The sequence below is a fragment of the Neovison vison genome, chromosome 1, assembly GCF_020171115.1.
Source record: "Neovison vison isolate M4711 chromosome 1, ASM_NN_V1, whole genome shotgun sequence".
In the NCBI taxonomy this organism is placed as follows: domain Eukaryota; kingdom Metazoa; phylum Chordata; class Mammalia; order Carnivora; family Mustelidae; genus Neogale; species Neogale vison.
In genome coordinates this window covers 313,341,373-313,354,312 of record NC_058091.1, presented here as the reverse complement: position 1 = coordinate 313,354,312, position 12,940 = coordinate 313,341,373, and the positions used below count along the sequence as shown (strand labels likewise).

At 57.8% G+C, this 12,940-nt stretch overlaps 1 protein-coding gene across 1 annotated transcript in view; it reads left to right on the top strand.

Annotated features, from left to right (window-relative positions):
- The window catches only part of ADAMTS16 (ADAM metallopeptidase with thrombospondin type 1 motif 16), a 176,818-nt gene extending 164,354 nt beyond the window's left edge, over positions 1 to 12,464 (top strand). The window contains exons 22-26 of the mRNA XM_044233985.1: positions 3,453 to 3,654; positions 3,814 to 4,008; positions 5,312 to 5,536; positions 11,828 to 11,975; positions 12,349 to 12,464. Coding sequence (XP_044089920.1) covers positions 3,453 to 3,654; positions 3,814 to 4,008; positions 5,312 to 5,536; positions 11,828 to 11,975; positions 12,349 to 12,464 — 886 coding nt within the window. The remainder of the gene's footprint in view (positions 1 to 3,452; positions 3,655 to 3,813; positions 4,009 to 5,311; positions 5,537 to 11,827; positions 11,976 to 12,348) is intronic.
- The last annotated feature ends 476 nt before the right edge of the window (positions 12,465 to 12,940 follow it).

Genomic DNA, 12,940 nt, shown 5'->3' with positions numbered 1-12,940 from the left:
TAGTTTTCTTAGAGGCACAGTCCTTTGCGTCCGGGAGGAACCTCGGTGCGCAGCAGGCCGAGCGCTCCTCGGACCAGCGTCAGGAGAGATGTGGAGCCTAAGCCAGCTCCCCTCGCCAGGCGGGGACACAGCGCGGGGACACAGCGCGGGGACACAGCACGGGGACACAGCGCAGGGACACAGCGCGGGGACATAGCACGGGGACGGCCCCTCCGTCACAGCCAGCCCCCGCCCTGCCCTCATCACCGCGCCGGTCGCAGATTTCCCGAGAGGCAGGTATCGGCTCTGCAGCGGCTTGAGTCCCGGCCCCTTTGAGAGCGTGGGGGAAAGTGTGGGTGCTCTGGTCAGACCTGTGGCAGGCACGGCGTCCCCAGACTCGGGCAGCGCCTTCATGCCCGGGGGCCTCCCGAGGCATGGAGCTCTCACTCCGGGCTGTCTGCATTCCCAAACTCAGTCCCCGGGCACCCCTGGCTCTGCCTTAGTCACAGGGACTCCGACCCGTACCTCAGTCCACACCAACTCAGAAATAACCTTTACGAAGGCTTTGCTGTGTAAGAAAAATGCGTGTTTTAGACTGATTTTTTGCCTCCTCTTTATTACTTGAGTACAGAAATATAATCAACTCATAAAATAATTAATAGACTTAATTTTTTAGAAGAGTTTCAGGTTTCTAGAAAAACTGAGCAGACAGTCCCATATCACCTAGTCCCAATGCCCTCCCCGCCGCACACACTGAACTGACTCATTATTAGCATCTTACGTGAGCATGGTGGAATTTGTTAGAATTAATAAACCAGTATTGATACATTATTAACTAGAGTTCACAGGTTATTCCGGTTTTCTTAGTTTTTACCTAATGTCGTTTCTCCCTTTCAGGAACCTAAGACACTCACACCTGCTTGTGTCTTCTTGGGCTCGTCCTGGCTCTAATAGTTTCTCAGATGTGTTTAGTTTTGTTGGGTTTTTCTACTTTAAGCAGGCCCCACACCCAAATTGTAAAACCCCGAATTCAGGAGTTGCATATACTGCCTGCCCTCACTTCTGTTCAAAACAGTGTACCCACGTGCTCAGAGAGAGACTCCCAGCAGAAGCGAAGGAGAGGGCGCCTGGGTGGCTCAGTGGGTTAAGCCGCTGCCTTCGGCTCAGGTCGTGATCTCAGAGTCCTGGGATCGAGTCCCGCATCGGGCTCTCTGCTCAGCAGGGAGCCTGCTTCCTCCTCTCTCCCTCTGCCTGCCTCTCTGCCTGCTTGTGATCTCTCTCTCTGTCAAATAAATAAATAAAATATTTTAAAAAAAGCGAAGGAGAGGCGCGATCCAGCAGTCCTGTGGGCCTTCTCCACCTTCCGCTCTGGGTCCCTCTCTGCACAAGTCGGCTCCCCTGCTTCGGTCCTCACGGACCTCTCGTTGGCACGGGCTGCTTCTCAGCGGCGTCGGGTGAAACCCCCACCAGGCCTTCCTGGCTGCTGCTTGACCAGAGTGTGACTTTCACGGGCAGCAGGCACATGGGAGAGAGGGTCACAGAGCCAAAGGATAAAGCAGGGCACCTTCCCAGATCCCCTGTTTTACCCCCAAGATTTGGGAGAAAACCACTGTTGGATTAACTCACACTCAGGGATGGCTGCTAGGCAGACAGAAGCCCCTTGTGGGTCCAGCCGGACAGGCCCACAGGTGTTTCCCGGGCGCTTCTGTCCCGGGATGTGCCTCATCACGACCCATGGCACGGGCTGGGAATGTGCAAGGGGAAGCGCGGCAGGCCCTCCGTGCCCCTCACTGCAGGATGGGCTCGTGGCGCTGCCTGCGACATGAAGACCGTGCTGCTCCTTGGCGTTCACAGCGGATTTTCCACAACCAGCACGGTGGAGCCCCGCGGGGCCCAACGTTACCTGCAGAGTCTCCAGTTTTCGCTTGAAAGGTCTGAATGGGAAGACAAGTAAGAGTGAGAATTGTCACATCCTCTTGGAGACTAGGAGGAGCCCAAGGTCTTTCATCACAGGATCCCCCGTGCCTGGACCACATTTCAACTCTGCCCCTCCTGCCTCTCAGGACCTCACACCCGAGAGTGTGCCCCTTCAGGCCGCCTGCTATGGGTTTGTACAAATCCAGCGGGTGCTTTGTAGACCATCTCAGGCTTGTCTGACACCCAACGGTGGTGCCTCTGGCTGAGCTGGGTGCGTCCCTCCCCATCAGAGGCTGACATGCGTGTCAACAAAAAATACTCTCACACTCAGAAAAGAAAAAAGAAAAGGTCGCTTTGAGAGAGAATATCCTCTATAGCTTCTAATAAATTCGAAGACGGACAACCAGACGTTATGGGCCTCCCGTTGGAAGTTATCACAGCCGAGGTCATCCTACAAGAAATATATATGTAAATAATAGAACCTAACTGTGACCCAGCCCCTGGAGCCAGCTGCCAAGTTATAGGACGCGCGGAGGACAGAGGAACACGCGAAGCAAAACCACAGAGATGTAACTGGGCAGCTCCTGTGACCATCAGAAAGGGCTGTGGAGACTCAGCACGGTGCGCCGTGTCATTTCTGGAACCAATTAATGGAATAGAAAGACAGATAAAGAAAGAACCTATAGAGTAAAGAGAAAAAAGACCCGTTAAGGGTCATGAACAGTGGATTCTGTGGATTCCGGGCTCGCAACCAGCAGACGAACTCCAGTCAGGACGTTCACAACCCAGCTGGGGACGAAGCACTGAACATTGTGGTAGTCGTAATAATACGGTACTGAAGAGTATGGTATGAAGTGATATAGTATGAAATCTATGAATAGAACAATAAGAATACGAGCAATAGGACATTAAGGGATCATGGTTTATTTTTTTTAGATATCACGATGGTGGGCACCTGGATGGCTCAGTGGGTGAAGCCTCTGCCTTCGGCTCAGGTCATGATCTCAGGGTGCTGGGATCGAGTCCCGCATCGGGCTCTCTGCTCAGCGGGGAGCCTGCTTCCTCCTGTCTCTCTCTCTGCCTGTCTCTCTGCCTACTTGTGATCTCTCTCTCTATCAAATAAATAAATAAAATCTTTAAAAAAAATTCTCTAGATATCACGATGGTATTACAGTTGTTTTAAAAACCAGAGAAGCCTCATCATCCCGAGATGTGCGCTGGAACACGTCCATGTCTGGAATTTGCTTCACGTGCTGCAGGGTTGGGGACACACGGGGCCTTCCTTTTGCACACGTGTAAACTTTCCCACCTAGAAACAAGCCAGAGGGGAGAACAGGTGACTGTGTGGAGGGGAGTCATTTCCAAGTGCAGGTGGTAGAGCAGGGGAGGGAGGAATGAGCACAGGGCAGCTCATCACGGAGGTGAGGCGCCGCGGGACCCGGCAGGCTTGGAGAGCGACTGGAAGTGGCCGGGGCCGGGGGCTGTTGGTGAGGCGAGCCTGCTGTGTCTGCGGGAGACGTGGCGCCCCTCACTCAGCTGTCTTCGTCTCCTCCCAGTTGGTCGGTGGGGAACTGGAGCTCCTGCAGCCGGACGTGCGGTGGGGGCACGCAGAGCCGGCCCGTGCAGTGCACACGACGGGCCAACTCCGTGTCGGAGCGGGTGGCGGCCAGCCTGTGTCCGCAGCCCGTGCCCTCCAGCCGACAGACCTGCCACTCTGAGAACTGCCCGCCCGCCTGGAGCACCGGGCCCTGGGCAGAGGTAAGTGGGACAGGGTCGCATGGGGGTACGGCGGGGCCCCCTCGGGCGGGTGGCAGAGCTGGGTTCTCGGACACTTGCAGGGCCTGCGGGGGGATCCCCCCACCCCTGGCTAGGTCTGACGGACTCCTTGCGGGTTTCTGTCCCTTTCTTCCTGGGCAGTGCTCCCGAACCTGCGGGAAGGGATGGCGGAAGAGGTCCGTGGCCTGTAAAAGCACCAGCCCTTCCGCCAGGGCACTGCTGCTGCCGGACGCCGCCTGCGGCACGGAGCCCAAACCCAGGACTCACGAGGTCTGTCTGCTCAAGCGCTGCCACAAGCACAGGAAGCTGCAGTGGCTTGTGTCTGCCTGGTCGCAGGTGCGTGCTCCCGGGCCCAGCCCCCTAGTGCTCCAGGTCCCGGGTACGCGTATCCAGACGGAACCTTGTTCAGTTCTCGTCTGGGGGTCGCCTCCCCCCACCGGGGCTCCCTGCTTCCCTCTCTCTCCCTCCACGCCTTCTTCCTCCGAGTCTGGTTCCCGCGCTCAGGCCACTCTTCTGGGCTTGGGCCCTTCACGGCGCTCTGCTGGGCCTGCTCAGGGCTTTCCAGCCGCGTCCTTCAAGCACGACACCCAGCAGCACCCACAAGGCCCGCGCTCACTCGGTGCTGAGGCCAGGACGGGGGGGTGGGACAGCCGTCACGCTGACAGGGGTCCGAGCCTCTAGGGAGGAAGCTGCCAGGCTGTACAATCTGTGGGTGGCCTCCCGGTGGAAGGGGGTCACCCTGAGTATCTCACGCACGAGCGCAGGCCAGAGCTCCTCCCGGCACCCACAGAGGGGAGCCTCCCGCGCCCTCTCCTCCGTGGGGCGGAGATGCTGCAAGCACCTGGAAGCCACCCTCCAGGATGTGAGGCTGGAACCTGAACAGATGTCGCCCTGGGGTCCCCCGTGTGCGGAATCTGCAGACACCGAGCCAGAGGGACTCACACACGGGGCTCAGCGTCGCCCACGCCATGAGCTCGAGGCAGCAGTGCCTGAAGCCGGGACCTCTCTCCCGAGACCCTCGGGGCCCGGCCTCGCGGTGCCGCAGTGCACGTTGCCCTCCTGTGTGCTCTGGGGGCCTCCACGGCCCAGCTCACTGTCCGCGGTTTACCGGGGGGCCACGTGAGCCACAGCCCCGGCTCCGAGCACTCCCCGGCAGGGAAGGAATGGATTTGTGCCCCAAGCATACCTGCCGCCTTGGCTCGGTGCTCCGGGGGAGGACTCGGAGCCCTGGGTGTCCTCCACCTGCCCCTGCTCTGGGGGCCAGCATCTTGCCACAGCTGGGTGGCGCAGCTCCGGGAGTGCCCAGGGGTCTGGTCTCCTGCTCGTGTATTAGATTTTTGCACTTTCCAGCAGGAGCAGCAACACGGCATTTTCACTTCTCCGTCACATTTCAGAACTACGCCTTTCCTGGTTTTTGTTTGCTCTTCCCCTCCTAAGGCCCCCAAAGCTGCACCTTAAGATACTGCTTTTTAAAAGATGGATACGTAATGCCTTTTGAAAATGCAAAGGCTGAGTAGGTCTCATTGAATTTTTGCACTTCCGTTAGCATTCAAGCGGACGTTGACTCACGAGTGATGTAAAAGACACAGCCACCAGCAAAGGCGTATTTTTCACTCACATCTCTTGTTTTCATTTGTAGTGCTCGGGTACGTGTGAAAGAGGAACACAGAAAAGATTCTTAAGGTGTGCCGAAAAGCACGTCTCTGGGAAATACCGAGAGCTGGCCTCCAAGAAGTGCCTGCACCTGCCGCGGCCCGGCGTGGAGCTGGAGCGGGCCTGCGCCCTGCTTCCCTGCCCCCGGCACCCCCTGCAGGCCGCTGCCGGCCCCCCTCGAGCCAGCTGGTTTGCCGCACCCTGGTCTCAGGTAGGATGGTCCTCAGTTCCCGCACAGTGGCGGGCAGAGCCTCCTGCCCTGGGAGCTGGCTGCTGGTTTAGGTGGGGAACTTTCTTCGAGGGTGTACCCCCAAACCCACCGAGCCAGGTCCTGACCCTTCTCTCCGGAGTGGGTGCAGGGCCCATGTTCCTGGGCGTGGGTTCAGCTCTCCAAGGCTGGTGTGCGGGGCCCGTGTGCCGTGTTCGCAATTAAGTGTGGGAAAACATGTTTTGTTTTCTGTAAAAGCTGGGAAGATACCCCCAGAGATGCGTGTGAACAGGGAGGAAGTACAGGATCTGGAACAAGTTAATGGCTCCGCGTTCTGCCCCAGCATCCCTGAGGCTGTGCTCATGGGGAGGGGCTGGAGCACCCCAGACCGCCCAGGCCTGCCCGGGCTCTTCCGTGCCCCCAGTCCCTCCTCTGTCCACACCACCTTCCACTCGAAGGAAGAATTCTGTTAGCTTGGGTAACCGTTTCCTACCTCGCCCCATTTCCCTGTTTTGGGTCCTGGCCGGTCCTCATCCTGGGGCCTGGCTCCCCTCCCCGCCCGGTTCTACTCCTCGGTCCCCGCGCTGCTCCTGCTCCCGCTGCTCTTTCTGTTGACCCGGGGTGCACCCAGGCCCTGCTGGAGGGCTGCGTGGGGCTCAGATGTCCTGAGCCATCCTCACTGGCCAGACCCCAAGGAGTCTGGTCTCTGCAGTCTGCCCAGGACAGACAGGGGCTCCCCTCAGGCCGGCCCCATGAGCAGGCGTGGGGGATGTTTTCTGACTCTCTGCTCTGTCGGTCTGGCCAGAGGAGCTGAACCACGGAAAGGACCTCTTTCTCGTTTAGACATGGCGGCTGGTCTCAGACTCCCTCTTTGTGCAAGATGAAGGTAGAGGAGACGGAGGGAGGGAGAACACGGGCCTGAGGTGGCGGCCCGGCTCTAGCCGCCCCCGCCCCCGCTTCTGGTTCTGCAGCTCGTCCAACCTGACGGAGGGCGCGTTAGAAACACAGGAGCCCATCTCCCGAAACCGCTTAAATGAGACACGGGTATTAAGGAAGTCGTGTGTTGTCGTGAGCACTGGGTGTTCCACGCAGACTGTGACTCATGGAACAGGACATCCAAAACCAATGATGTACCCTATGTGACTCACGTAACACGAGAAGAAAAAGAAATTGTTCGCGTTAATGATCGGAGCAGGGGGCGTAGGAGCTGTAGCCTTCTCAGGCCTTTTCTATTTTAAGCAAATTGTATCAATGACTGCGTTTTCCCAAGTGGGAAACCCCTTTCGTTTTGCTGTGCGCTCAAGTCTTTGCTGTGAGATGAAGCAAGAGACGAGTGAGGAGGTCGGGTCACGTTTTCCCCGGGGCGGAGGCCGCGCTTTCCCGCTGCTCGGGAAGCGTGGGTCGGAGGCGCATAAGGGGTCTCCCGAGACCGTTACACGGGGACTCCCGAGGCCGAGGCACCTCCCGGCCCCCGGCTGGACTGGTGGTCAGCCCGCTGGGCTTCATCTGAGACCTTGGGAAAATTCAGAAAAACGGAGATTTATTATTGTTTCATTTAACCCCAAACCTAAAATACATCTTGTGTAGTTTTCTCTGGTCTGAAATATTCAATGTGTGTTTCTCTCGGAAATCATTTTCATCATAAGCCGCCTGAAGTTTTCATCCAGTGTGACTCATCGGTTTGGGGGTAAGGGGTCATGGGTGCGCTAAGCGCTGGTCCCCGAGACTCTGTGCGCCCGAGCTGCGGGACATTGTCAGGCCGTGATGGACGGCCAGTGGCCGGTGAGCTCTGCCCCCAGACAGGTTTATTCCTGTCACAGTCGGAAGATGGCGGCTCCCATCATGGGATCCTTAGGGTTTCTATGATTTAGACGGCTGTGCTTATTTATCATCACGTTTCCTGTGGGCTGCCGGGTAGGTCTGACTTAAATCATGTTGCTCCCCGGGGTTTCACGTTAGGTGGTTCACATGCTAATTTGTTCCGGGAATGGCTTACGTAAGAACACCTGCTGGACCGTCTGATTCTACATGACGGAGATGGGAGTGTGTCCTCACTGCAGAAGTACGGGGGCCCTGGCTTGTTCTGGGGGTTCTTCTCCAGGATCGTGCACCATTGACCTGGAAATCCAGGGGCTCTGAGGGGCAAGGAGCTGTGTCACTGATGATCGATACGGCAGCTATGCCCACAGTCGTACCGAGGTTGTATCAAACACGCACGTACACGGACATACACATGTACACAGACCATAGGCGGGCACACACGTGGGCACGCGCCCACACAGGCATGCACACACACGGGCATGCACGGCGTGGCCACACAGACACACGGGCATGGACGCACAAGCAGACACAGAATGCACAGGCTCCCTGCACCCTTTTGTCAGGTGCCCGTCCACCTCTGATGTGCCGTGTTCATCTTGCAGTTAGGGTGGCACTCAAGGGGACAAGAATCATCTCGTGTTATTGATGGATAAGGTCACAGCACTTGCCAGCTGAGTTGGAGGGAGTTTTTGTTTGGAAGCCAAACTAAGCTCCCAGCTGTGCTGATGTTTACTTAGAGCAGGGGTGGAAATGATGAGCCCTCGAGGGCTGTATGCACTTACCCGACCTAAGGGGACCTTGGTCTCCGGACAGTGGGGAGCGCTCTGGTGGGCAGCAGCTACAGACAGCACCTCCCGGGGCCCAGGAAGGAGACAAATGAAGGGAGAAGCATTCATGGGTCTCCCAGGAGGGGACAGAGGTCATCACAGTAGAGAAGGAAGCTGTGAGACCTCTGACTCTCAGGAATGAGAGTGGATTTGCTTACCAGCTGCTTCTGAGTGTGGGAGCTGAGCCCGCCCTAGAAGAAGCCTTTGGTACTCGTGGGCCCCGTGACTGTGGAGTTGGGGGAGTTTCCCTTTAAATAAAGCCAACCAGAGCGTCAGCCAGGAGCTACAGGGCCGAGGCATGTCAGGGCTTCTTACTTTTTGCTGTCAGGGCCAGTGACACACAGAGGCATCCCTGTGATTTCAAGCAAACGCAGAGGCAGACGTTATTTTAAAAATGCACCTGTTTGGATGTCTGATAACGACTAAGTGATGACCAGGTCCCAGCTCGTCTCTTTAAGCCGCATTGAACATCTCTGGTGTAGGATGTCCCAGATAACACAGGACCATTCCTGAAACAGGAAGAATCCAGAAGGGAGAAGGTTTTTCAGGATTTCAGTGTTCTGAAAAATGTGCGCTTAGCAGGTCTCTGTTCACAGGCCCAGGAAGTCTGAGCCTGACATACCCACAGGGGCCCTCTCTGAGCGCGGTCAGCACGGAGGGCTTCCAGGAGGTGCCGTCACATTCGACAAGGTTGTTTAACTCTGGAATGGCAAGAAAACCCCATTTGCCGACCTTGGGGTGGGTGGCCCTCCCCCTGGACCACAGCTTATCCCCCTCAAGGAGCCCTGGTTCAGCTCTGCATGGCCGCAGGCCTTGGATGAGGGAGGCAGGCATGAGGAGGTGAAGGACGAGAGGCAAAGGAGGGCTTCGAGGACGTGGAAGAGGACGGTGGCGGGGAAGGAATAGTTCAGGGGGTGACGATCCTGTCTCACGTTCTGTGCCCACCTACACGGGGCCTGCTTCACGGCACCGCCCCACCAGTGGACAGACCCAGAATTGCCCACCCGCAGGCCGGGCCCTTGCCCCTCGGGAGTCTGGCATCAGCAGGAGACACAGACCCTGAAGAAACACGTGCATGCGTGCTGCAGACTCCAGTGATGGCCCTACCAGGGCTGAAGGCAAGAAGAGGCCGTCCTAGAGTCGGGTAGCGGGTCCTCCCACGTCTGCAGCAAGGACACCGGGAGGCGGGCAGGAGTAAGCCAGGTGGGCTGGGGCTCGGAGGGTGGGAGCAGTCCACACAGCTGCCAGCGGACAGTGACTGCCTGGGCCATACACAGGAGGTCCCAGCCCCTTTACGAGACGCCCAGCTCCCCTGATGGCACACTGGCTCCGTGCACACTCGCGTCAGACTCAGATGTGGCCGAGTGTCTCTGAACACAAAAAGAGGAGAGGAAGGGGCGTTTGCTGATACAGCTCTGGTCAACTAGAGCCGCAGTTCTGGGAGTGTGGCCCGGACTGTGGCCAAAGCACCATGTGTAGAAATGCAGGCTCTCAGATCCTGCCCAGTCTGCAGAAGCTCCCGCTGTGGGGCGGGTCCAGCCGGTGGCCAGCCTGCACGTCGGCAGCCGCGGGGTCTGGTCGGACGGCCGTGGCTGTTGTCACCACAACAGTGCTGGTCTGTGGACAAGGGCAGGTCCCTGTCTCGGCAGCTCATTGGCCGCCTGCATCCTGCCATCTGCAGGAAGCCTGAAATGCTCACGCTAAACCCCATCGAGTTAAGGAAGGCACCATCAGCTTTGACTTCCACATCCAAGTCCTGGAGTCTCTGCACACAGTGGGAAGGATCACAGTTTGAGGAGGGATGGTAGATCCCAGGGATGGGCGACTCTCTTGTGTCCAGAACTCGGTATCCAGCATCTGGATCGGTGCCTAGTGCGTGGAGGTGCGTGATTCCTGTTCTGAATAAATAAATCCGTGACAAAAAGAATCAAATCACTTCCTTATGATTTTAAGTGGTGCAAAATGATGGCTAGATCTCTGGTTTTTCAACTGAGACACATCATTGGCAAGGCTGGAATTCTGCCCCCGCTGCTGCCGATTACAGGAACTCCACCATCAGCAGAGAGGTCGTGGACACGTAGAGATGCATATGTGACCCATGCAAAGCCGTAAGCCCTAGGCCACTGCAACCGGCATTCCTCAAGGTCTCGGTTGGGCTGCAGCTGGGAGGGGCTCAGGCACAGAGTGCAGAGCCAGACTGTGCTGCTGCCAAATGTTCAGACGGATGCAGTAGGCAGTGGGAACGTCTGGCTCCATTGTGGATGAGCCTCCTAATTCCAGAGCCAGACACAAATCTGCCCACACCTTTTTTTTTTTTTTTTTTCTGATTGCTACAGTCATATATTGAACCTGAGTTACTGATGACTCCAACTAAAGTTGGTTTTGAAGAAAAGGGGTAAGCCTCCTGGAAATGTTCCAGACCCACATGCTTATGAGCTGGAGCCCTGCATCTTCGCCTCTGGGGGCCCAGCAATCCTCTACCGAAAGAGGAGAGGAGAAAGAACAATGTCTTCAGCTTGTGACTTTCCTGGACTCCGACTCAAAAGATGTTTAGCTGCTCTGCTAGAGCCCCTTCCCTGGAGGCTTTGGAAAACTGCTTCTCAAGGCTCTGCTCACAGGGGGTCCTGGGAAGAAGCAGGAGGGCAGCTGACTGCCCGCTTGTAGCTGACTTCAGCCCCAGAACTTGCTGAGTGCCCTTATTTGAATGGGGTTCTGCCGTGCTGTCTCGTACATTTTGGCAAATAGCCTCTGCTGTGCAGCTGCCTATTCTGCACAGATCTGTCCTGCACAGATCTGCCCTTGGTTTCACTGGACTCAGCGTCCCCACCACGACCCAGATGTCCACAATGGGATCTGACCCCCTCTTCTTGCAGGTGTTCCTTAGTTGCCTACAGTCTTGACATTTTTGAATGAGAAGCCGTGTTGGAGCACAATTTCCATAGTTCGGTCTAGATATCAGGTTGCTCTCTGGACAGATTCAGTGCTTGCTGGTTTGGGTCCCTCTGTCTCTCTGGTCACCCATCCCCCGGTGTCTTGCCCTCCATCGAGCTCATATGGACCCGTGCACAGGGTCTGGAGGCTGTGAGCCCAGCAGCTGGAGGACGACAACCTCGCCGTGTGGCTCCTCCATGCCCTGGCTCCTCTGTGCCGTGTTGCCTTCGAGTGCCAGGATCCCTGTGCTCCGAGTGTGGCCGCTGGAGGATGCCAGCCCACACTGCTGGTGTTGTCACTTCCGGGCAGCATCTGGAGTCTGGGGACTTGGGGTCTAGAAGGAACGTCATTTTATCATGCCTCTGTGGAAGTTGGCTTGTTAAGGATTTCCCTGGCAAGAGTCCCAGAAAGTGTGCCTGGGTGATGGCCTTCCACAAAGGGCATTGTTTCTAGTGCCAGACCCAGAGTCTGGGTAGGTCCGGGGAATGATCCTGCTACCTGCAGACACGCTCTAGTTCCCTTGTGTTCATCAGACATGGACGGCGCAGGAGCGTGTTACATCTCCAGTACTGGCCCCTCTGTCCACAGCTGGGATGAATCAGAGTCTGGTCACCTTCCCAACAATCCCTGTAGAGTCTGGGTGGAGGGGAGGTTTGGAAGAGAGGGCGCCCTGGACCCAGCAGCCCCGGATGACCGTTGTGACTGTTTCTCGCAGTGCACGGCCAGCTGTGGGGGCGGCGTGCAGACCAGGGCCGTGCAGTGCCTGGCAGGGGGCCGGCCAGCCCTGGGCTGCTTCGTGCACCAGAAGCCCACCACCTCCACGGCCTGTAACACCCACTTCTGCCCCACTGCAGAGAAGAAAGGTGAGTGCCTGGACCCTCTTGACTTGGCCTTGGCATCTCGGGGTGGGGCTGTAACATGCCCGGAGAGCTCCTTAGTGGGCTGGAGGACGTGGGGTGCCCGGGGTTAGAGAGCCCTGGCGCTGGGGTCTTGCTCTTTCAGGGAACAAACTGAAGTTCCACAGCAGGCGGCCAGGCCGTTGTCCCCGGAGTCGCTCAGTGGGTGGGTGCCACACAGCAGGGAGGACATGTCAGTCCTGAGGGACCTTCCAAGGAGGGACTTGTGGGAACGGCCCCTCGCACTGGGCCACACCTTCCCTGACAGGCTGCCCTCCACAACCCCCAAGTTGGCCCCCACCCCAGGACCCTGGCTAACGCGGCACTTGCTGCTTTTCAGACGGCGTCTGCAGAGACCACTTCCCCTGGTGCCCGCTGGTGCCCCGGCACGGGATGTGCAGCCACCGGTTTTATGGGGGACACTGCTGCAAGACGTGCTCCGGCTCCAACCTGTGAGGCCCGGCCTCGGTGGGGGTGCTGGACCTTCAGCCTGCACCAGCCGAGCGCTGGACATCGGAGCGCGGCCGGGGGGAAGCAGGCTGGGGGAAGAAGGGCCGCATCTGGCCTTCTGATGGGACAGAGTGTGTGGGGGGTGTGCACGTGCGTGTGTGGGTGTGTGCGTGCGCACGTGTGCACATCCTGGGTCTGAGGGCACGCCTGGGCACGCACGCACACACGTGTGCAGGGGAAGCCTGGAGGAGGGGAGGAGGCCCAGCCGCAGACCCAGGGCCTCCTCACTGTGCTTCAGCTGAATCAGGTCAGAAGCACAGAAGGAGCCAAGCTTGCTAACCGCTAAACACTGTGGTGCTTTGGAGAAAGAAGGAAAGGAAGCATACGTCCAGAAGATCTGCCGCTCAGTACGCCGGCCTCCCCCCAACCTCGAGGCCGCTGCCCCAGCTCTGAGCTAACCAGCCTCCCTCTGGAGAAGCCGC